Source organism: Ostrea edulis, chromosome 5, assembly GCF_947568905.1.
Source record: "Ostrea edulis chromosome 5, xbOstEdul1.1, whole genome shotgun sequence".
NCBI lineage: Eukaryota > Metazoa > Mollusca > Bivalvia > Ostreida > Ostreidae > Ostrea > Ostrea edulis.
This window is the reverse complement of record NC_079168.1, coordinates 63260912-63287000: the sequence shown is the minus strand read 5'-3', so window position 1 is coordinate 63287000 and position 26089 is coordinate 63260912. Positions and strand designations below refer to the sequence as shown.

Here is a 26089-nt window from a genome sequence, read left to right as displayed (position 1 = left end):
GAATCTAAATTTTTGACAGTGTAAAGAGATTCAGTAGTAAATTTAATATCCCTTCAGCTAATCCAGAATTTCATTTTAGAAATTAAAGATTGACCAGCAAGGCTAGGAATCATTTCAGTCTAGTGTGGGTCATGAGTGAAGCTTTAATCAATAAGAAATGTACTTCCTGAAGGGTCACATCTCCAAAATCTAGGTCATTAGACCTGGAATATACATGTAGTCTATGTGGCATCAGTTTGACTGTTTGTAATTATAATGGGAGATATTTATGGAAAAGAAACATTTAGCTTCTCATTACAGTCTTTCCTTACAATATCTCCTTGAAGCTGCTCATGCAAGTTTCTCATTACAGCCTTTAATGTAAATTTTTCATTACAACCTCCCATGTAAATTTCTCATTACATTCTCCTATGTAAATTTTTCATTACTTCCCATGTAAATTTTTCATTACATTCTCCCATGTAAATTTCTTAATACATTCTCTCATGTAAATTTCTCATTAAAACTTCCCATGTAAATTTCTCATTACATTCTCCCATGTAAATTTTTCATTACAACCTCCCATGTAAATTTTTCATTACATTCTCCCATGTAAATTTCTCATTACAAGCTCCCATGTAAATTTCTCATTACATTCTCCCATGTAAATTTTTCATTACAACCTCCCATGTAAATTTTTCATTACATTCTCCCATGTAAATTTCTCATTACATTCTCTCATGTAAATTTCTCATTACAACCTCCCATGTAATTTTCTCAATACAACCTCTCATGTAAGTTTCTCATTAATTACAACCTTCCATGTAAATTTCTCATTACAACCTCCCATGTAATTTTCTCATTACAACCTCCCATGACAGCCTCCCAATATACTTTTTTATGAAGTCTCTAAATACACCTTTTTTTAAAGACAGCCTCTCAATACACATTTTTATGACAGTCTCTCAATACACATTTTTATGACAGTCTCTCAATATACACATTTTTATGACAGCTACTTAAGAATCTTTCTCCTGATAGCCTTTATGTCATGTCAGTATTTCCTTACAGAGGTGACTTGCAACAATTTCCTATTACTCATTAAAGAATGGAATTCTCTTGTTAACATCACTTCATTCTCCGTTTAACATCCTCTTCTTAACATTGATCAAAACCATCAAGCTGAAAATATCACACAATGTCTCCATAGTTTTGCTAATGACTCGATTTTGAAAATTCTTTTATCCTGTGGGGATCCAGTTTAGAATAGGTCCCCAGTACCCCTTGCTTAGTCGTAAGAGGCAACTAAATGGGGCAAACTTTTGGGCGAGACCGCAAAAACCAAGGTCCAGTGTCACAACAGGTGTGGCACGATAAAGACCCCTCCAGGGCTGCTCAACGGTCATGAGTGTCGAGCAAAGGTTCAATTTTGCAGCCCTTCACCGGCAATAATGACGTCTGAATATGAGTGAAATATTCTTGAGAGGGACGTTAAACAATATAAAAGCAATCAATCAATCGAAAAATGTTTTGAAAATTACCGACTTTTTCTCATATTGAGCTGGTAAAATAGCAAAATGATACATTAACCTGCTAAATATACAGTAACTTAACATAATATACCCGTGTTACATAAAATCAATGTTTTAAATTCCTCTTGCTTGGTATACATTCAATCTCATTTACAATTAATTTTATATTGTGAAAAACTCAACTAAATCCAAAATCGTTAAGACTCTTATTTATTTACATAAACATAATGTAACACAAAATAACACCTATACAAATAATCACATTGTCTCATTTTCTATTGCACATTCTTTCGTAAGAGAAACACTTTCATCAATTCCTTAAGTTCACACTCTCTGTATCTGAATCTGAAATTTACCTGCAATGAGATTTCAAACAAAATTGTCACAAACATACAATTTACTTTAATACAAGTACACAAAACATTTTTTTTTATCTACCTATTTTTACTAAATTAACCTTTAAATATTGTTCAACATTAACCACAACATATTGTAAAATATGTTAATTTCAAACCATTTTCCCTCACATGATAATACTTTCACTTTGCGTAACTACTAATCTTAGACTTACACGCTGGCATGGCACTGACTTCAGCAGTCACCACACAGTTGACCCCCAGATTGGAGAGGGCCCCTCGTATCATACCACAGGGCAATGCTAAAAACTAGAAATTAACGCAATTGGTTATTAACATGTTTTCATAATTAGAAATTAAAAATGTACACAGTTATGAATAAAACAAGAGATGTTTGTAAAACACATATGCCCCCCATGGTGCAAAATTGAAAAGGGTTATACACACACATCATTTAATTGAAAGTAGTATCATCAATTCAAAATATTTAGCAGACAATATCTTCCTATGTCAAGAGTGAATTGACCATGTGACCTAAAAATCAATAGGGGTCATCTACTCCTTATGCTGTACCAGTGTACCAAGTTTGGTGTCAATCAAGCAAATAATTCTTAAAATATAGGATACAATATATTACTATGTCCAGTTCAACAATTGACTTTTGACCTCAAAATCAATATGGGTCATCTTCTCCTGAAGATGTACCAGTGTACTAAGTTTGATGTCTGTCAAGCAAAAGGGTTATCAAGATATTGAGTGGACAGTATATTACTATGTCCAGTTTGACCCTTGACCTTTAAACATGTGACCTCAAAATCAATAGGGATCATCTTCTCCTGAAGATGTACCAGTGTAGCAAGTTTGATGTCTGTCAAGCAAAGGGTTCTCAAGATATTGAATGGACAGTATATTCCTATGTCCAGTTTGACCCTTGACCTTTGACCATGTGACCTCAAAATCAATAGGGATCATCTTCTCCTGAAGATGTACTGGTGTACCAAGTTTGATGTCTGTCAAGCAAAGGGTTCTCTAGATATTGAATGGTCAGTATATTCCTATGCCCAGTTTGACCCTTGACCTCAAAATCAATAGGGGTCATCTACTCCTTAGGATGTACCAGTATGCCAAGTTTGATGTCTTTCAAGCAAAGGGTTCTCAAGATATTGAGTGGACATTATATTCCTATGTCCAGACTAGATTGACCCTTGACCTTTTGACCTGAAAAACAATAGGGGTCCTCTTCTACTCATAACCAACCCACATATGAAATATCATTATCATCAAATGAATGGTTCTCAAGATATTGAGCGGACAACATGTGATCTACAGACCGACAGGTGCAAACCAATATGCCCCTCTTCTTTGAAGATGGGGCATAATAAAAATCGATAGATTTACCAGGAACTAAGTAAAATTATTACCCTTTGACTATAAATATATTCAAGAATGTAATAAAAAATACATATAGTTAATTTCAGGATCATTTGCATGCCTTGACTTTTCAATGCTCTATGATTTGCTAATATTTTATTTTAAGTACTGTACACATCATACTAAAAACGAGTTCATATCAAAATATGGATCGTCACAGGACAAATTTGTTAAACTGACGCACATTGTAAATAACAACACCTTATTGGTATGTATGAGATAATGAATAAATCCATCTTTACTACTGACATGATAACACCATTTTCTATAGATAATTCATCGAAATTCAGGAACGTGTAAAAAAAAAAAAAAAAGGCTAGATGTACCAGGACAAAATACAGAGTGACACAAGGCATCTTTAGACTGACGTACATTGTTAAATAACAACACCTTATTGGTATGTACGGAATAATGAATCCATCCACCTCTACAACTGACATGAAACACATTGTAATGAGATGGTAGATTGAATTACATGTACCATGTCAAATGGAATAAAGGTCTAGTTTGATCTAAAAATTTGTCACAATTTCCTACTAAAAATAGATAATAAAGGTACAAAAACTAAATTACATGAAATTTTCAAAGTCCAATGTCCATAAATGATAACTGCTTGTGCAGAAAATAATTCACCTGACCATGAAAAAAAAATCTGCACGTCCATGATATCACACTAATAATCAGCTCAACATCTGTAAGAACAGCATAAAAAAATCTATAAAACTAAATTCTAATAAATTCTCAATGTTCAAAAGCCCTAACTCTGCTAGAAATGGGTCAGCTGGAACTAAACTCTGCTAGAAATAGGTCAGCTGGAACAAACTCTGCAAGAAATGGGTGAGTTGAAACCAAATTCTGCTAGAAACGGGTCATCTGGAACCAAAATTACACCTGATTTCAACCCAGGAATATAAAACTATACATTAAAGATCACTTCAATACCTGCCAACATGTCGGGGGGGGGGGGGGGGGGGGGGGGGGAGGAGATGTCCACAAAACTGAAATATTTGAAGTCCAAGGACCATGAGTCTAATGACTCTGCTAAAGGTAGGTCATTTGCTACCAAACATAAAATTTATCTCCAACTTATCACCATAGTACATCTCACATAACAATAACTATACAAAGTCACCAGTCCACAAGTTTGAAGGTGAATACACATTTATATAAATGTACAAGGAGAACACTGCTTATAGTCTACCTATTTTCAGTAAGAACTTAGATACTCCATTCTGCTTGATTACATATTCTTGGTATTTTGGCTGCTTTCAGCCACAAGGTGTTATCAAGGCATTCTCAAATATTTTTTTTAGCTTCAGGCTTCACTCATGCAGACATTTCACTTAATGTCGGTGATTCCCCTGTAATTTAGAAACCACAAGGTCATGACTTTCTCTGCACATAATAGAGTGTGTACACAAGGTTTCATAAACCATCACAAAGCTAACATTTTATTTAAATCCATGTATGTTCATTAATTTTCATGTTTAATTGCATTTTACCAGGACCCTCAGATGTTGATTTACTTGTCATTACACTCCACCGTCCCACGAGTTTTCACATGGATATATTTATTCTGACATTGTAAAGACTCCCTATGGCCTCTTACATAAACAGGTAATAACAATTACTTATATAAGGTAATACCGAAAAGAGGGTTAGGGTCACCCACATGGGACGTCAGTTTCATACCACTTCCTGTTATATGGATGTGTGTTTCTTATGAAATGGAAATACAATTGTAACTACATTAGATTTTCAAATCAATTTGCATCAAACATTTCACAGTCTTGGTAGTTCATGGAGAAAGAATGTGTGTGGTGGTGTGAGTGATATGGCATTCCTACTAGCTCTGGCTAGTGGGTTAACCCTTTAGCTCGATTGGTAGAGTGCTGGACTTTAGTGCCAGAGACCCGGGTTCTATTCCCATCAGAGGCATAAAAAATGTCTCTGTTACAAATGTGCTCGAGGTATTCAATCTACAATGATCATATTTCATACTTAGTAAATGGATGGTGATATTTTGAAGAGTTCGATCATCAAATAGAAATAATTCACTATAAGAATTTTCAGAATTTTGATCATTGCTTGATATATTTTATCCATAATTTTATATTGAAGTCTATGGGAGCTAGGAGCATGTTTTATTTAAATATTTTTAAAAGAAATTATATTTTCAAACAAATCTCCAAAAAGTTACATACACTTCCTCTTTATGAAATATATGAAATGAAATTAATCATTTACCACACATATTTTAAAAAAATTAGATTTTTAATTATTTTTTATTAAGGGCGAAAAGGTCGGTTTCCAATCTTGTTCCAGTCATGTAAATTTGACCAACTTCACCTTCATCGATAAACATTTTTGTTGATTTAGATCATTCAATTGTTCATTATCCTTTTGTTATACACTGAGTACACCTGAACTCTACTCCAGTATGCCTGTCCTATACAGTTCTACCTGTAGCATAAACAAATGAGTTGATCTGAATTCAATTGTCATTTAATGTATAATGTTCAGGTTCATAAGGTGAAATCTGGTATTAATGCCTAGACAAGAGGCCCACAGGCCTTATTGGTCACCTGAATACTAGTGAAAAAGTATCACTACTTCCATGGGCTATGAAATCTAGAAAAAAATTCTTGGTCTGAATATCTAGCTAAATTCTAATGTTCAGCAACAGTATAAAACAAGATGTGTTCTTAAAACTTCACTGCCTGCAAATGTGCATACACTGATGAAAGACTTTAAATAATAGGTGTATATAACATTAAAACATAAAAAGATATGACTAATTTGGACTCATCTTAAAGTCATAACCCTGGGTTTTGATTGAAATTCACCAGTTTTTGTACATCCTTTTCAATCTGTTATTCCTAAGTATGCATTTAGATTATATACAGTATCAGCAAACTTAAACATAAATACTACATGTATATACTAAGTTTGACTCCACCCTGGGGTCAGAACCCTTACTCTGAGGATCATCAAATTTACAATTTTGATAAAAGACTATCTGTTCTATCCATTTAGTGTCAATCTAGTATCAATAGCACTAAAGATGTTATTTAAGTGTTTTACACATAAACACTAATATAACAAGTTTGGCCCCGCCCTGAGGTCAGAACCCCTTCCTTGGGGATCAAGAAATTAAAAATTTTGGTAGAGGCCTTCCTGCTCTCCATCACCATGTATTTAGTTTTTCATACACATGTGTGGTTCCCAAGAAGAAGATTTTTGAAAATTTGTCAATTTTGGACAGTTTTTGCCCCACCCCTAAGGCCCCAGGGGGTAGGAATCCTGAAATTTAAAATTTATGTCCCCCTTGTTCCAAAGATGCTTCATACCAAATTTGAAAATTGGAATGATAATTATCAAGAAGTTAATAACTGACCATTTTGGCCCCACCCTGTTACCAAAACCTCTACCCCTGGGATCATCAAATTTACAATTTTGGTAAATGACTACCTGCTCTTTCTAAATATCTATTCAATTTCAATAAGAAGATGTTATTTAAGTGTTTTACACATAAACACTAAATACCAAGTTTGACCTAAAAATACAATTCAAATACTAGTCATAAACATTCAAGTATGTAGTTTTATCATACATTCTACAAATGAATAGTTGCATTTTACATGGATCAGAATATAATTAAACATGTACAGTCTTAATGGAAAACATATTTCAACACTGACCACTTTAGTCTCTGTATCTAGACTGTTTAGTACACTAAAAATAAATTCCCTGGCCTAAATCAGACACAAAATTATTGCTGTTTTGAACTTTGAAGAGAAAGTTCAAGAGCACATTATATCACTTAAATAGTCAAAATTAGTTCAAGTGTGATAGAAACACTATCTTTACTATGATTCTGAAAACAATCACCACTCCCTTTAAATGTATTGTAATATAATTTTAACAGAAAGTCAGTAATATAAAGCACAGGCCTGACATACTCTTTTAGATATTTAATATTTTTACAACCAAACCCTAATTTGACCAGACTTGGTCTTTGGACCAGTGGCTAACTTCGAAGACTGCATGCTTGTAAAAAATGTAAGGTTGTAAAGTGGAAGGAATTATATGCCCTTTTCTCTGCTTACATGAAACAGTCCTGTGTGAAAAGAGAGACAACCTGGACATCAGATACCAAACTCCACGTACTGAAATACCAACCTTAGGGACTGACTAGAATTGGATTTTGAAAATGGTAGGTGTAGAATGACCAATATAGAAACATTAATCAAGTCTCTCAAACTAACTTGGTTTAGGAGACTCTTTGCAACTAATTCTACATGTAGCTGGATAAGCTTATTTTCTGAAATTACTGATTGTAACATTACTAAATTGTGCCGTTTTGGACCTGTTTACTGTAAACAAAAAGCAAATTCCACTAGAAACTCTTTTTGGAAAGAAACTCTATTTTACTTCGTAGAATTTTTGGAAAGTTTTGAAATGAAAGATTTTCATATTTTGTTTGGAATGTCAGTCAATCCAGCCCCATTCGATCCGGCCCCAAGTCATTCCGGCCACAATTACCGTAGTCAGTCCGTCCCCAAATACGTTTTATAGATATTTTCTGTTTATAATTTATGTAATGGGGTGGGAAGTACATTTATGTTTTATAAATGATGAAACATTGTTTAATATGATAAATAAAAAATGTATTAATTCATCAAATTTCAGTTAAAGCAATACAAGTTACATTAATTCAAAATAAAAGATCAAATAGAATAACATAGACAATTTTATTGACAATTAATTCATTATCAAAATTTCATTTTAGTGGCACGTTTGCTATTTATTATGTCCTCATACTTTTAATACTCAAAATTTACATGATGTAATATTTTAAAACAAATGAAATGTGTAGGTATGAGGATTATATTAGTCATACCGATAGGTGTCAATATTGGTGTAGACTACTGTGATAGTTGAAAGTACCGCGAGTTAATGCGAGTTAATTACAGCTTGTATTGCTTTAACATATAACAATTATCACTTACAAATTGAAAAAAAAAAGATATAAAGAAATATAAATTCTAGAACTCTTAAGTGTCTGCATCCGTAGTGTTCCAAACAGATAACGTACACGTTACGCACACGTACATGTTACAAATATTTAATCTAAATCATGGTTATAATCACTACAAACGATATAATTATATTGATGTTTGGATGAAAATTATAGCAATAACTGTAAATAAGAAGAGAGTAATAGCCTTATAAACCTTGGGGCCGGATTGACTGGGGCCGGATCAACTAGGGACGGAACGACTTAAGGACGGAACGACCTGTTACCTTTTGTTTGAACCCCTATGGTATAATGATAAAATAAAGATTCAAAATAAATACATATTTTGCAAACAGTTATATGACAAAGGGTTTCATATAATATATAATTTATTGTATAAGCAAGGCAACTCTATCAGCTACTAGAGTATCACAAATGATAACTCAATTCAGATTCCATCTACTACATATGAGGGATTGAAACAAGCTATTGTGCACTCATGGCCAAATATCAAACTGCTTATACATGATACAACTTTTCAACCATATCAACCTGAATTCATTAAAATTCTATGCAAATACAACAAAGGTTCTAGGAATATATTTATGACTATTCAATATCAAAATCACAGCATCAACCTATTTGTGAAAACAAATGGGTTAATGATTTAAATTTGCAATTGGATTTAAATTGGAAACATGTACATGTATATACGAACATCAACTCTGTAACAAAAGATTCAGGACTGATATGGTTCAACTATAGAATCATTCATATGTCAACAAGAGTACCGCAAATGGTACATAATACGCTCGTGAAATGTTTACATAGGGTGTTTTTCTTGTGCTATAATTTGTATAACTTTGCTTCAGGTAGTATCAGCCATCATGAGGCTGTGACAAACTTTCATATGAACAAAGGGTCTTAGCTTAAAAATCGAGATTTCCTCAAAATGGACTAAATTCAACAACCTGTAATTTTTTCAAAAATGGAAGAAAATCAAAATCCTTCCCCAAATGTGCATCTTCAATACCCATACAAACACTCCACAAAATAAGATGGTCCTCACTTGAAAACTGTGGGAGGAGTTGGGCAGACAAATTATGTACCCTCCATAGAATATTGATTTCCAAATAGACTACGTTCATCAACCTGTAATTTTCTCAAAAATTGTAGAAAATCAAAATCCATCCCACATGCACATCTTCAGTACCTATACAAACACTCCACAAAATAAGAAGGTCCTCACTTGAAAACTGTGGGAAGAGTAGGGCGGACAAATTATGTACCCTCCATAGAATATTAATTTCCAAATAGACTAAGTTCAACAACCAAATTCAACAACAATTTCTTCAAAAATTGTAGAAAATCAAATCCATCCCACATGCACATCTTCAATACCCATACAAACACTCCACAAAATAAGAAGGCTCTCACTTGAAAACTGTGGGAGGAGTAGGGCGGAAAAATTATGTACCCTCCATATAATAATTTCCAATAAAGGGGCAAAACTCCTGGAAAAAAGGTCGAAATGGATCAAAATTGCAGTATGATCTAGAGTGACCCACAAAAAAGCTACCCAGCAAGTTTCAGCATGATATGTGAAAGGGAAATGAAATTATAAAGAGAAAATCCCGAACGGACGGACAGATGGATGGACGGACGTACAGACATCGCTGTACCATATGCCCCGTCTAAAGACGGGCGTATAAAAATTAAAAACTCTACACTTTGTTCAATACATAAAAATGTATATGCACTAGAACCAGAAACAATTATCGGATAAGCATATCTTTTTTTATTGTCCTTCTGTCTCTACACTATGTACTAAATTATCAGATTGGATTTTTCAAAAATCTGGTAAAAGAATGGGATTTAATGTATAAACTGTTATTTTTGGTTTTCCAGAAAAAGAACACATGGTTTTAAACTTTATAATTCTCTTAGTAAAGAGATACATATTCCAATATTCAAGAAAGAATGTCAATATTGTTTTTGATGATGTTTTGAAATGTTTATATAATTACTACATTTTGGAGGAAAAACTTACAGAACAAATGTTACAAAAAGAAATGGTTTAAATGGAAATGTCTTTTCAATTAATGATAACAGCACTTCTTTTTTTTTTAACAATAAGTACTAGAATATACATGTAATTGTCTACATCGCTTTCTTTAATCTGTATGAGAGTGTGAGTAAAAGGTGTATATGTATTTGTTGAAAATGATGAAAACAATAAATAAATTAAAAAAAACAACAACTTAGGGACCAACTCCATGTACTGAGATACCAACCTTAGGGGCCGACTCCATGTACTGAGATACCAACCTTCGGGGCTGACTCCATGTACTGAGATACCAACCTTAGGGGCTGACTCCATGTACTGAGATACCAACCTTAGGGGCTGACTCCATGTACTGAGATACCAACCTTAGGGGCTGACTCCATGTACTGAGATACCAACCTTAGGGGCTGACTCCATGTAATGAGATACCAACCTTAAGGGCTAACTCCATGTAATGAGATACCAACCTTAGGGGCTGACTCCATGTAATGAGATACCAACCTTAGGGGCTGACTCCATGTACTGAGATACCAACCTTAAGGGCTAACTCCATGTACTGAGATACCAACCTTAGGGGCTGACTCCATGTACTGAGATACCAACCTTAGGGGCTGACTCCATGTACTGCTTCCCATTTGATATCTGGGTAAGAAATCTGAATCTGTTGTCTTGGAGAACATAGACTCCCTGAAATCAGTCAGTTAAAATGTTATATAAACATGAGTGTAGCATATTATGAATACTTCATACAAAAAAAAAAGAAGAAAAGAATGAATGTATGGGCTGATATAATTTTTTTTGGGATAGTTTAGTTGTAACAAGTACAAATATAAAATTCTTTGAATAAATAAGCCACTTATTAATTTTCTATGACGTTCATGCAAATTTGAGTCATGTAGGGTAAATAGAGTCTAATAGACTATAGACACCATGGATGCTGTCAACAGCTTTGGGGGGATGATAAAAGCTCTTCGGACATTCCGTCCCCGCGAGCTAAAAACTGTAATGGATGAAAAGTAATTAAGACTGAAGTACAACAGTTAGGTAGTGGAAAAATCAAGATAAATTACTTTATTTAGATAAAAATTGCAATTTTCAGTATAGAATTACTTTAAAAAAAGAATTAAAACTCCTGCAGGATTCATGATAGATTTGAAGCTTATACTTTAATCCACTCAGTTGTATCATAATTTAGTTCACTTCTTTATCACAAAATCATGAATCCTAACAAATCATGAATTCAAATAAAATCATGAATGCTTGCTTTATTTAATCCTAAATTAAGAATCAGAGCATGATATAGTCAAGGTCTAGAAATGTAACCTACATGCAAGTATACTACTCAAAATTGATATATCATATACATGTATACAATGTATTTATACATATGATTACACATTTACGAGGGTTGTTCCAAAATTCCATAGACAAGCGGTGTTCTTCAGTAAACTAAAATCACAGAGAAATGAAACTCGTAGAAATAAAAGAACAAATAATTTGCACAAAAGACAAGTAAAAATATTAAATATGGTATGTAATTAAACAGACAAAGAACTGGTAACTTTTGTAATAAAATTGGGAAGTGGGACAATGTTAACAAGAGGCCCATGGGCCACATCGCTCACCTGAATCACCTTGGCCCATATCTAAAGATTTTCCATATAAATTCGTATGTAAAACTTTGATCTCTATTGAGGCCCCAACCTACCCCAAGGGGCCATGATTTTTACAAACTTGAATCTGTACAATGTCAGAAAGCTTTCATGTAAATGTAAACTTCTTTGGCCAATTGGTTCTTGAGAAGAAGATTTTTAAAGATTGTTCCTATATATTTGTATGTAAAACTTTGATCCCCTATTGTGGCCCCATCCTACACCCAAAGGTTACAATTTTAACAAACTTGGATCTGCACTATGTCAGGAAGCTTTCAGCTCCTCTGACCCAGTGGTTATTGAGGAAAAGATTTTTAAATGACCCAACCCTAATTTTTTTTTTTTTTTTTTTTTTTTTTTTTTTACATTTTTGTGATTATCTCCCCTTTGAAGGGGGCATGACCTTTCATTTCAACAACTAGAAAGCCCTTCACTGAAGGATGCTTTGTGCCAAGTTTGGTTGAAATTGGCACAGTGGTTCTGGAGAAGAAGATGAAAATGTGAACAGTTTATGCCGACAGACAACGGACAAATGATCAGAAAGTTCACTTGAGACTTCGACTCAGGTGAGCTAAAAACAGTCAATGACAAACATCCTAGAGTAATCAGTGGTGAGGAATAGCATGTTCCAAATTGATTTTGAATGGGTTTTTTTTCATTTTCCCATTAAATCTCTCTATCATAACCAAAATATAAATGATATTATGATATGTTTTGCAACAATTTTAAGAGTTATACAGTATGTAGAGAAATATCAACATCAGAGGCAGCACACTGGTAACTTATAAAACTGCTGAAAACTCGGATGGACACAGAGACTCACAAGAAGCTGAAATTAACAAAATCATACAGAAATGTTTCATGCACTTTGGTATTCAAATGGCGTATTAAGATATACACAGAGATACTATGACACCAAGCCAGGAAACGGATGAGAAAATTGTAATAATTCTGAAAAATGCAATTTGTTAAGACAAATGTCAGATAGTAAAAGAGAAAGAAGACATGTTTGGAATTAGCAAATCATTCGTTCACCGTATTGGTAACAGAACCTTGGATCTTGAAATATGAAGAAAAACAGAAGTTCTTAGTGTTTCCAAGAATTTCTTCGGCGACTCAGATCTGGCCAAGAGCAATTTTTTGGATAGTACCATAACAACCATTGAAATGCGGCTTCACTATTGTGATCCCAAGTGAAAGCAAGAAGCTAGTATTTGAAAATCACCTGGAAGACCACCATCCATCAACAGAGTCAAAAGTTTCAAAAGCTGTTGGTAAAGTGCAAGTTTGAAAGTGGACTGATCGACATAATGTATTGAGCATAATAATGAATATTCTGAGAAAGAATAGGAAAGGTGTTCAACAAAAGCACAAGAAAGAAAATATATTGAGTAATTTAAAAAAATTGTGCTGACTAAGTTGAAGGTTCTGTGTTCTAACTATGAAATTTTAAGACAACCCTTGTACATGGATACAATGGTTTTGAATAACACTTTTATAATCAGGTACACCTTGATAAAATATTGAGTTTATTTAAGTCAAACTTTTTCCACTTACATAGAGTTTTGTTTCCTCAGCCATAGAAGTCTATCAAGTCATACAACAAATATTTTGTTTTTATAGCAGTGTGGTATTCATGTTTGTACATGATGGACAAAGCAATCGATCAGTGCTGTGTAAGCACTTGATTTGGAAAATTTAGCACCAATATGCAAAAGTGTAAAATCATAAGTTCTATACTTTGATGGACTTTTGAAAATCTATACAAATTGGTGATAGATAAATAGCACAAGATCCATGGGCACAATGCTCACCTGAGTCACATTGGCCCCGTTCTTCAGAAGAAAATTTTTGAAATATTTTTTACCCCACATTATGAACCTCAACCTAGCTTTTTTTCCCCTCTTTATTCAAACAATTTTTTTTTTTAGGTTAAGACCTCACCTCTGCCCCTTGTGGTCATAAAACTGAACTTGGGATACAGGGATACATCAATATCAATGTTACTAACATGGTCTTGTTGTTCTGGAGAAGAAGAATTAAGAGAACAAAAAATTTATGTAAAATTTGATCTCCAATTCTAGTCCCACCCTAACCACAGGGTCCATAAATTAGCCCCCAAAATTGGAATCTACAAAACTTGGGAATGCTTGCATATTAATTATGTTAATATGATTTAATGTGGCCCTGCAACTTTTTAAAGGGACTGGTTCACGGTTTTTGAAAAAAATATTTTTCCTGTTGTCATGATTTTAAATTTCCCCCATATATCCCCATTTAAAACTTTTAATCTATATTGTGACCCAAACTTAACCCTCTACCTATACTCTGTGCCAAATTTGGTTGAAATTGGCCCAATGGTTCTTGAGAAGAAGATGACATTTGTTTACAACAACAATGCTGAAAATTTCAATCAGATAAGCTCACTTACTTGAGCCTTTGGCTCAGGTGAGCTAAAAACTCCACAAGAAAGGCTCTTCATCAGTTAAATTGAATATTGATTACTCAAATATAAAAAGGATCTACAATTTATCACAAGACCTTATCTACAGCCTGGTAATTGCACAAAGATTTAAACCATTAACCCTTGGATTGAGAATCAGTTGTGTTGAAAGGCTCAGAAACACAACAAACCTCTAGATTTATCATTCATAAGGTTGGTATAGGATCTTGGTTTTTACATCACACATTACACTCAAGCATGGCATACAGTATCGTACCTGGTGATTTGTTCTAAGATTATCAATCTGTTTCTTGTACACATAATTCCAGAAATCCTTGCACACAAACTTCATGGTATCTAACTCATCTTTAAACCTTGGAAAGTCTTTTGTAAATCTACAAAATGAAAATTTTAATTAAGCATTTGATATCATTTGAATCAACAGCAGAAGGTCCTAGTAACGTCCGACAGATAGGCCTATGCATGACACTTACATCAGCAGTGGTGAAGCTTTTCTATCATGTCAACACCTACCATAGAATCAGTCCCCCTAAATTTTTTTTTTTTTTTTTTATACTATTAATGATCAAAATCTAGTCTAATATGTTTAAAAGGTTTCACAATAAATGGATATTGATCCAAGTTTATCATGTGTATAACTTTATAATAAATATCACATTTCAAGTATACTTTAGGTAAAATGTGTCATTTAAAAGTTAAATTTTTTGACTGTACAAAATTAAAATGTCCAATTGTTAACAAATTTAATTACTGAACATTTTGACCCTACCTTGATACTAAAACCCTACCCCAGGGATCATGAAATTTACAAAGGGCTACACCTGCTCTTTCTAAATACTAGAGTTAAATCTAAAGCAAACTAGCATGACGCCGCACCATGCCCTTTTTAATTGCACTATGCCCTTTTTTCTCCATAAATTTTTCCAAAATATTTGTTAATATAAACAATTGTTCTTTATTTCACGAGGTTGATTGAAAAGTTTAAAATCAAGGCAGCAGGTATTAACTTTTAAAGAGGTTAAATGATCATTCGATTACTATCATAGTATGATACAATGAAAGTGCCCCATAATTGTCTTGCCGCAACAAAAAGTGCCCATTTGAACATATGATATGTGTGCCCTCTCAAGATCCTAGATTTAACACTATATCTATTTAGTTTCAATTTACTATAGTAGTATCAATAGCATTAGAGAAGATATTCAAATCTTTTACACATAAACACTATATATACCAAGTCTGTCCCCACCCTGGAAATCATGAATTGACAATTTAATTAGAGGCCTTCCTGCTCTACATCACTCAGTATGCATTTAGCTTTTTTTTACAGGTGTGCAGTTGTAGAGAAAAACATTGTTGAAAATTGGTAAATTTTAGGTAGTTTTTGCACTGCCCCTAAGGCCCCTAAAAATAGTAGGTATACTTAACATTACCTTTCCACTAAACTCTGACCAATTCTGAAACCTAGGGATTCCAGCTTTGCAATGCACTGGTCCTAAAAATGAATTAATAAATAACAGTAAACATAATGGTAAATTGTGCGACAATGGTATATTATGTGACATGACATTGAATTCAACTGGATTTTTTCTGCTTTGCAAACTTCTTACAATGTAACATTTAACACTGATACATAAAAAAACCCATTCTTTGATGGCTTCTATATTATTGAAATGATAGTGGTCTTGAGAACCTAGTTTTGTGTCATTATAATTTTCCCCAATCAAAACACCAAGCGATTTGTTAACATAACAAGATGAATCCAAAGGCAAAATCTGAAAGTTTTAGCTATCCAAATGGGAGAATAAAATGTTTCTGAGATCTAAAGACTTGAGATGTAAGGTCTTTCCTGAGATGTTCATGTAATATGGGATTTTCGAGATACTGATTCACTCTTTTATCGCGTGTTAAATGTAATTTATAGGCAGGGCTGTGGCTGAATTTCTCAGAAATCAGAGGAAAACTGGTCAAAAGTGGAGGAAAATACCTCACCCTACCTGGAAAAATATCATCTGCTGTCACTTTAGATCAAACCCAGAGTGTTTAATTTTTTTTTTTAAATGAGCCAATCAGAGAATTTTCTCTGAAAAAAGGAAAAATCACACCCCTGTATAGGTCATGTCACTTTCGGATTCAATAACAACTAAGAAAACAAGCATGGAATACTTCAATTGCTATCAAATTCAAAGAAAGAACTCACTACAACTATTTATAGAAAAATGCATTTGCTTAGATTATGGGAGATGGCAAGGGAAATAAATCTAGGGAATATCTTGAAGATACGTAAACTTCACGCCTTGCGTCCAAGGATACGCATCTAAATGCACCCTCTACCTTCCATGTAATTTACACCCAGGAACTAAGTACCAATAGTGACTTGGATCGTCATTGCAGGACTGCGCATAACTCTTTACGAACCGTCTGCTAGCAAATCAACATTTTTATTAATGTCAACTCTGCCCTACAACTGATTACTATCACATGACCGCAGTGTATAAACATCCAGTCTAATTGGTCGTTCTGGCACATCCCGAAAGTTCCGTATTATTGAAGTCTGAGTACAAATAAAAAAAGGGATCCTTAGTAGAGGGCGATCCCAATAGGTTATATTTTGGGTAAAAATAGTGTCCATTTTAATGCAAATGCATCTGGATAATTTGGGATTTTTTAAAATCCAGTTATAAAATGGACCTCTATCTGTGTCGTGTTTTAAACTAATAACATGTTCAGTCCAAAGACTATTTCTACCTACGTAGCTATTAAAAGCTACCTTGGTATTTAAACCTACTTAAAGTAGCTACTTCTACCTACTTTTACCTGTTTTCAAAAATATAAATAAATAATTTTTTAAACAGGTCAGTCGTTTTATGTATCATGTTGTGCATGTGCACAACAAAATTCGGAGTGAAATTTGAATACTTAACGAGGGTGGAGAATGTAGAGGAACAGTGCTCGAGCTGGGCTTCACCATTTTCGCCAATGGCAAATTTTTTTCAAAATTGGCGAAAAAAAAAAATAAAGTGGCGAAAATCCCATTTTGCAATAATTTGTATTTTAAAATCTGTCTTGTATTTTCCTTTGTCAGTGACACATTATCGCCTGTTTGTTTATGCAGTCAAAATATGTTTATTCAGTCAATGCATGTGACCGGAAATCTCGCATCGCTCCAGTGCACACAGAGCTGGTCACGAAGACCATATAATAGCCTCAGGTAATGTATGGCTGCAAAAAAGTCGGTGATTATGTAATAAAGTACATCGGATAGCTGTGTACCCTGCTGTGGTTAATTGTTTAACATTTAAAGTCTTATTCATTATCGTGTTATCATCTCCACATTAATGTCAATTCTTAACCACAGAACCGACGTAATTAAATTGGCCGTATTATTGTGTATATAATGTAGATACATCAATTGTTTGTTTTTGCGGCCAAGCTCGTTGATTACAAGATTTTGATGTGTTTGAGTTTAGTTCGAATATTTCATAAACAATGCGGTCGGTCACCATTGATATGGACATAGCAATTTTAATAAATAATTTTCTTTGAAGTTCGGTGCGCAACAGTATAAAAATGCTAATCTCATAAGACTATGCACTCATTCTATTTTGACACTAAACTTGTAGCTTCTGACCCTGGTCAGTCTAAATTTCAAAAAATATCTCTGTTTGGCTTTACAGTCAACCCCACCTGCTCAAACATCTGATTCTGACCAAATTGCAAAATCTTCCATACCAAAACGGAAATCTAATGGGAATTGGTTGAGATACGATTCAAAATTGAGCTTGATATTTTGTGACATCTGCATTTCGGGCAATGTACACAATGTTTTCACTGAGGGGTGTAGCATCATGAAGTTTATATTTATATGATTTACTATCTGATTTTTGATTTCCATAATAGAATTTATCAAACAAATCAACTTCTTATTATTTCAGAAAGAAGTGTTTAGGTATGGTAGCTGGATATGATTAAGTAATGTAACTGATTCAAAATGCTAAAATCAGTGTAATGAATAAAATGATATGATGGAAATAATTGTAAAGCATGAGATTATTTGCGCCGCGCCGCACCCCGAAAAAGTGGCGAAAGGGAATTTTGGTCAAGTGGGAGCACTGTAGAGGAAATGCATGAAAAACCGCCCCCAAAAATGTATGAATGCATGAAGGTAAACTTTAAAATTAATACAAATTTGTAAGACATTCTAGACTTCTTATCACGTACCTTTGATCCTAAGCTCCTAGAAGATGGAACTGGGTGTAGTTATTGATGCAAATTTGAAAGGTTAGAAAATAATCATTTTTTTGTCCAATATTTTTGTGGTATATTCATCGTCAGTGTAAGTGAATCAAGAAATTTGGTACACACCATATTGTGTCGTTCCTGCGTTTGGCCACGAAATGCAAGTAAAGGAAAAAGTAGGTAAAAATAGCTACCTGGAGTAGGTTTAAATACCTAGGTAGTTATAAGTAGTTACAAAGGTAGAAATAGTCTTTGGACGTACTGGACCTGAATAAAAGACATCAGCTGAACTCTTCTCTTTAAAGAAGTTGAGAGGCATAGCCTTCATCGACTTCTCTTCACAAGCATTCATATTTAGATTCTGGAAAACGTGTAAATGAATAAAAACATGAATGCTTGTGAAGAGAAGTCGATGCATGAAGGCTATGCCTCTCGACTTCTCTAAGGGAATACAGCTGAACATAGAAATTTTTAGCTTCACACCTTCATCAAAATAAAACACCCACTGTGATACTATTTAAACACTGGAAACTAAGACCAAATGAGTCAGAAACCCACATACTATTATATAGTAGCAGAGGACCCCGAATGTTCACACTAAATTTCTTTACAGTTCGAATTTCCTTAACACCACATAATTGAAAAGTGCAACTGTCCTGCTTATATTGTTCTAACAAGTTTCTTTATAAGAAAACATACTAGAAAATATTTCATGATTTGCAAATATAGATTACCTGATCAGACTTTTCACAAGATCTATAGAACTGACTAATTATTTCCATATGAAGATACTCTAAAATTACTTCGTCGGCCATTTTGATTATTTTAAAGCTCGCAGTAAGTCGTACAGTATGCTGTCGCAGAGAATCATGTGTTTTATTTCTTTATTAACATATCTTCAGAGCATTTTTTTCAATACACACCAAAATATTGTTCATGGATGTGATGGAAATTTCACACATGGAATAATTTGTATAATAGTTTGCAAGTATAGTTACAATTTTTGTACGGATTATCCACGAACAGAAAAGGGGAGAAAAAATGGAGGAGGTGCGTGGTGTCTCCGCTCTTCAAAATGAGATTGAAAAAGCAAAGGAAAAGATGAAAGATGTTGATGAAAATATCAAGAAATTAACAGGAAGAGACCCTACAGAAAAAAGGTGTTCTATAATTGCAATGAATTGTCACAAAAATGAGGAGATAATGTTCAGTACTTAGTCTAGGAGGCCTGGCCTGGAGTGCGTTTGAAATCGCCGTTCCCGTTGTTCTCGTGCTCCGTTCTTAGAGTCGCGAACGACAAGAACATGTGCGCACGAACGTGTACTTCGTTCTTCGACCACAATACTTACAGAGGTGGTGTGAGTTCTTGCACCTCGAACCCGTTCTCGGGTTGCGTTAATCTCGGCTGAGATTCGGCTTGGCTGAATATTTGGACTGACACCTTCACCGAATCTCGGAGCAGTCCTTCATAATTCATGTCTGGAAATTTACTTTCAGCTTCGTCCGGTTCTAGCAATTAATGTGCACTTAGGTGACACTGCTGTTCGCTTCAAATAAGTTACTTGACTATTAAACCAATCTGTATCACTATTAATGCTGCATTACTTACCGTTTAAGTATGTAACTTCCATAAAATATAGGCACCGTGTAATTCATGGACTGGAGTTATGGAGTGGAGTTTGGAGTCAAATTTTGGAGTCTGTTTTTTCTCTTTTCTTTAGTTTAATTTTTGCTTTCAAGCAAAAACTTAAATTAATTTCTTTTATGGTTTTGTTTGTTAATAGAAGTAGTGTTCAATGGAATCTAATTTTGTATTGCATGTGCTAATATCATTTACCCCTCTGTGGCCCCAGATGATTTGGATTTTAAAGAACCAAGTTATCCCGACATTAGGTCACATAGACCAAAATTAAACGGTCATTGTTCACAGTTTAATCAGCATCTCTGAAACTGGGTGTGAAGTATTCTGACCTTTCACTTAATTGGAAAACAATTCTATGAGCTAATGTAATCTAACAGAGCTTTCATTTTCAATTAGTATGTTACCTAAAACAGTGACAGTTTATTTTATGTTTTAATCAAATTTAACTGTTACATAAATAATGACCACCATTGCTTTCAACACATAATTGGAAGGTGATAAAACCCCTAAACTAAATTTTATCTTTCTGTCACATCTTTGTTATGTCTGCTAAAACTTTTATAGGTTTTTTGACCACACAACTGTACAATGTAGGTTAATAAAATGTTACAAGGTTGTTTGATTTTTGCAAATTCATTCAAATAGCTACTTCCTTGGTTTATATGCATTTCCATATAATCCATATTGAGGAAGATTATTCAATGATTTTTCTCTCGTTTACTTTAAATATGCAACTATCAACTTGGTTTCTTAACATGGCACTTTAAAAAGATTATCAATTCACATATACATTTACTTAAATAATATACTTTGCTATGCATTCAATATATTGGTGACTCATGTTGTTCTGCGGAAAACTAAGTTAACCCAACACTAGGTCACATAGATCAAAATTAAACGGTCATTGTTCACAGTTTACTCAGGGTGTAAGGATTCTGGGCTTTCACTTAGAAAATTATCTATGAGCTAATGTAATCTAATAGAGCTTTCATTGTCAATTAGTGTACTATCTAAAACTGTGACAGTTTATTCAATGTTTAATAAAGATAAACTGTTTCAAAAACAGTAAATACTTTGCTTTAATTGACTGGAGGTGTGATATGACCCGTGGCTGATTTTGTTCTCAGGCAGCATTTTAATGAAGATATTTTACATTGCATCTGTCTGTTAGAATTATTAGGTTAGCACAAGGGAGTAGGAATGCAAGAGTGCAAGTTTTTGAAGGAGGGAGTGGACTATCACTACTATGTAGTGGTATAAGTGTATAACTTATTTTAAATATATTTTTGATAAGTTCAGATAACCAAATGAAAAAGATCTTTCTATTTGTTTTTATTATTTTCTATAAAGATAGGACTTTTTCTGTTAATTACACAATTTAAATCAATCGTGTTTCAAAGATATAAAAAATCTAAAACAATAACCGATTTATTTACCGACTCCACAAAAATAATATATTTGAATAACTCCGCCTTAATTTGATCCCACGACACTATATCTAGGCAATCAACAATAATGGCGAACAATGAAAACGAGGGGTAGACCAGCGAACACAAGCAGTTTAACAGATTTAGAGAGAAAAGCGAGGAAGAGATAGGGAGATATGGAGAGAAGAAAAGAGAAAATTATGCTATATTAACAATATTATGTACATTCTTCTATCATGGCTTTAATTTTGTATTTTCCCGCAGTCATGCGCTTGGCGGATCTTATTAAGATTCAACAGAAAAGTTGAATGTCAATTTAACTATAGAAACAAGAGGTTCACCGAGTTCAAAATCGATGATAATTTTAATTTTAGCGTACATAACATATACCATGTATATCTACGCCCAATTTCATATCATTTTTTAAGCTCAGATACGCCATATATAGCTTTAAAAATTAATTAATTAATATTCTTAAAATTTTATGAAAAACGGTAGGTGTAACACCGAAAAATTGCTTTCTTTGCTATAAACTCTGAACCTAATAGCTCTTGAGAGGCTTGTTAACACATCTAATGAAACCGCATTTAAACAACCAGTAAGGCAGACTAAATCTGTTGATTAATTATGTTCAAAATATTTCCAAATATTTTGAAAGAACCGTAGTTATTTCGTCAGTATCATGTCTATCTATTCACTTCTGGTTTAATTTTCCCAAGTTCTGACTACTTACATAAGTGTCAGAAACATAAATTTTAACTGGGTCATTGTTCTTGTGAATTACTAATCAGATGTGAAGCAGCCAACAATCATACAAAAATATTGAAGACTTTCAAACTAATGCAAATTCTTGAACGTCTTTTTCCATTCATATTTTTAAAAAATCTCAGACTCCAAAATTTGACTCCAAACTCCACTCCATAACTCCAGTCCATGAATTACACGGTGCCAATATACTATTACTAAATTTTCCGTTTATGATGAGTTTCATGGCGCAATATTTTAACTCCCAAAATTAGAGAGTTCCAATAGTTTGTTTTTAGCTCACCTGAGCTAAAAGCTCAAGTGAGCTTTTCTGATCGCTTTTTGACCGTCGTCTGTCCGTTTGTCTGTTAAACTTTTCACATTTTCGACTTCTTCTCCAGAACCACTGGACCAATTTCAACCAAACATGGCCAAAAGCATCCTTGGGTGAAGGGCTTTCAAGTTTGTTCAAATGAAGGACCATGTCCCTTTCAAAGGGGAGATAATCACAAAAATGCAAAAATAGGGTGGGGTCATTTAAAAATCTTCTTCTCAAGAACCACTGGGCCAGAAGAGCTGAAATTTACCTGAAAGCTTCCTGACATATTGCAGATTCAAGTTTGTTGAAATCATGGCCCCCGGTGGTAGGATGGGGCCACAAGGGGGGATCAAAGTTTTGCATACAAATATATAGGGGAAAATCTTTAAAAATCTTCTTCTCAAGAACCACTAAGCCAGAAAAGCTGAGATTTACATGAAAGCTTCCTGACATAATGCAGATTCAAGTTTGTTCAAATCATGGGCCCCGGAGGTTGGATGGGGCCAAAATAGGGGATCAAAGTTTTACATACAAATATATAGGAAAAATCTTCTTCTCAAGAACCAATGAGCCAGAAAAGCTGATTTTTACATGAAAACTTTCTGACATAGTGCAGATTCAAGTTTGTTCAAATCATGGCCCCCAGGGATAAGATGGGGCACCAAGGGGGGATCAAAGTTTTACACACAAATATATAGGGAAAAAATTTCTTCTCAAGAACCACTGGGCCAGAAGAGCTGAAATTTACCTGAAAGCTTCCTGACATATTGCAGATTCAAGTTTGTTGAAATCATGGCCCCCGGTGGTAGGATGGGGCCACAAGGGGGGATCAAAGTTTTGCATACAAATATATAGGGGAAAATCTTTAAAAATCTTCTTCTCAAGAACCACTAAGCCAGAAAAGCTGAGATTTACATGAAAGCTTCCTGACATAATGCAGATTCAAGTTTGTTCAAATCATGGGCCCCGGAGGTTGGATGGGGCCAAAATAGGGGATCAAAGTTTTACATACAAATATATAGGAAAAATCTTCTTCTCAAGAACCAATGAGCCAGAAAAGCTGATTTTTACATGAAAACTTTCTGACATAGTGCAGATTCAAGTTTGTTCAAATCATGGCCCCCGGGGGGTAGGATGGGGCCACAAGTGGGGGGGTGTGTGTCAAAGTTTTACATACAAATATAGGAAAAAGCTTTAAAAATCTTCTTCTCAAGAACCATTGGACCAAAGAAGTTGACATTTACATGAAAGCTTTCTGACATGTGTAGATTCAAGTTTGCAAAGGGTAGTTTGGGTCATAATAGGGACCAAGGTTTTACATGCAAATATATATTATGGAAAGTCTTCAGATATGGGCCAAGGTGACTCAGGTGAGTGATGTGGCCCATGGGCCTCTTGTTTAAATTAGCGATATACAAGACGGTATGTGGAGATACACTATCAGTAACTAGATAATACAGACTATAGGAACTCTTCAATTTCAGGAGATAAGATATTGTGTCATGCAGACATGATTTTTCTCCGCTTTAAAGCGGAAATCCGCTTTCCGGATTTCTCATTTTCGCTCTAAATTTTAAAATCCGCTTTTGTTAGTATTCCGGAATTTTCCGTCATTGATGCGGGTTTTACTTGTTGTAAAATGCTTCCTCAAGTTATATATGTCTTCTGATTGTTCATTGGTTGAATCGTCGTCTCACTATTTGGTTTCTCCAATCAACAGTTTGCTGATCTCGTTTTAAAACAATGTCTACACACGTTGTGCAGCGAGGTGGCGATGTAAAAACTATCGATAAAGGCCTACGTAATGTATGGGAATGGCTGGAGAAGGTAGTCAAAAGTTGGTTTTAAACCTTCACAACTTTAATATGGGTTTCTGGAGGTCATTCCTGAGGGGCTTTCAAATGTTGAAATAGCCATTTTCGGCCCCAGATCACGGGCGCTGCCCCTTGACACCCCGCTAGGGGAGGACCCCCAGACCCCCCTTCAGCTTTTTTTTCTTTTCTTAGGAACCATGTCTGGTCATGGAAGTCATCATTTAAATGGAAAATTTAGTGACTTTTCATTTTAGGATTTTTATACCTAAACGGTAGGTAATGCAAAGTTAATAGTGATAGAAAGTTAGTTTAATAGTCAAATTTCACTTATCTGAAGCAAACAGCAGTGTCACCCAAGTGCACATTGATTGCTAGAACCGGCCGAAGCTAAAAGTAAATTTCCAGACATGAATTATGAAGGACTGCTCCGAGATTCGGTGAAGGCGTCGGTCCAAATATTCAGCCAAGCCAAATCTCAGTAGAGATTAGGGTTGCGTACTCTGCGTTCGGGATCGACAGGAATTTGTACTCTTATGAAGACCGGCGATCTCGAAGGCTCTCCTGGTTTACTAGCTGCAATAATGTAGCCCTCTGATTTTTTTTTTTTTTTTTTTTTTGATTTTTTTTTTAGGGAGAGGGCTACAACTCCTTAGGATCTCCGTAATGGTGCAAATGCGGGAGAAATTCACTCCCGCAACATATTCGCTCATTCTAAACATTTCCTGACTTTCTTTACGTAAATAAAATAATATTCTATGTTTCTTAGTCAATATATAAATTTACAACCTTCAACTTTAGATTTGTGAGGCTCTATTCTACCGTTTTCAACAATTTCGATAAATTCCAATTCCTCGATTCATATTTGTGCGCCATGTTTTGATGTACTGAAGTTTCAACTTCCGATTGTCAAGTCATTTGCATATGCCATATAAGGTAGTATTTACATCAATAGACAAGTATGGAGGCGAAAGCTATTTCGTCGGTATTGAAAAGGTTTGAATTAAATATCAAGTTAAAAACCGAACAGCAGAGTGTAAATTCTTTCTGCAACAATATGATTTTCCTTTCTTTGTCGAAGTGGCTCGAGTAACTACATTTTCGCGCTGATTGTCAATGTTTAGGCTTTCATTAGATCCACCTACGAGATCTCGCGATAACAAGCATGGCGGAGCAGACGAAGAATTTTGCATGCTGTACATTATATTTAATGAAAAACACCTTTATTAGACATGCCCGAGCACAAAGTTGGTACTCCTTTTGGTGTAAACAACATTTGGGACTAATACACAGAGTTTATTATCGGTTATTCATAACATTATTTTGCACCATTACGGAGATCCTATGGAATTGTAGCCCTATCCCGAAAACGTCAGAATAAAAAAAAAATGGATAGGGCTACATTATT

General features: G+C 34.4%; 2 protein-coding genes across 2 annotated transcripts in view; one reads left to right on the top strand and one right to left on the bottom strand.

Moving 5' to 3' along the window:
- Positions 1 to 1704: 1704 nt before the first annotated feature.
- Positions 1705 to 19592, bottom strand: LOC125652215 (trafficking protein particle complex subunit 6b-like). The gene is made up of 6 exons (XM_056165085.1): positions 19473 to 19592; positions 15933 to 15994; positions 14756 to 14873; positions 10987 to 11070; positions 2083 to 2176; positions 1705 to 1867 (listed from the first exon to the last, which is right to left on the bottom strand). The coding sequence occupies exons 1-6, from the start codon at positions 19551 to 19553 to the stop codon at positions 1836 to 1838; spliced, it is 471 nt and encodes a 156-aa protein (XP_056021060.1). The 5' UTR covers positions 19554 to 19592; the 3' UTR covers positions 1705 to 1835.
- Positions 19438 to 26089, top strand: part of LOC125652213 (pinin-like) — a 16618-nt gene continuing 9966 nt past the window's right edge. The window contains exon 1 of the mRNA XM_048881239.2: positions 19438 to 19898. Coding sequence (XP_048737196.1) covers positions 19780 to 19898 — 119 coding nt within the window. The 5' untranslated portion in view covers positions 19438 to 19779. The remainder of the gene's footprint in view (positions 19899 to 26089) is intronic.

Excerpts from the sequence above, each read along its gene's own strand:
- LOC125652215 (XM_056165085.1), bottom strand. The coding sequence starts at position 19,553 with ATGGCCGACGAAGTAATTTTAGAGTATCTTCATATGGAAATAATTAGT. Across the intron at positions 11,071-14,755 it reads ATCTTAGAACAAATCACCAG|GGAGTCTATGTTCTCCAAGA; the intron begins GTACGATACTGT and ends GACTGATTTCAG. Across the intron at positions 1,868-2,082 it reads AGTCAGTGCCATGCCAGCGT|GTAAATTTCAGATTCAGATA; the intron begins GTAAGTCTAAGA and ends ATCTCATTGCAG.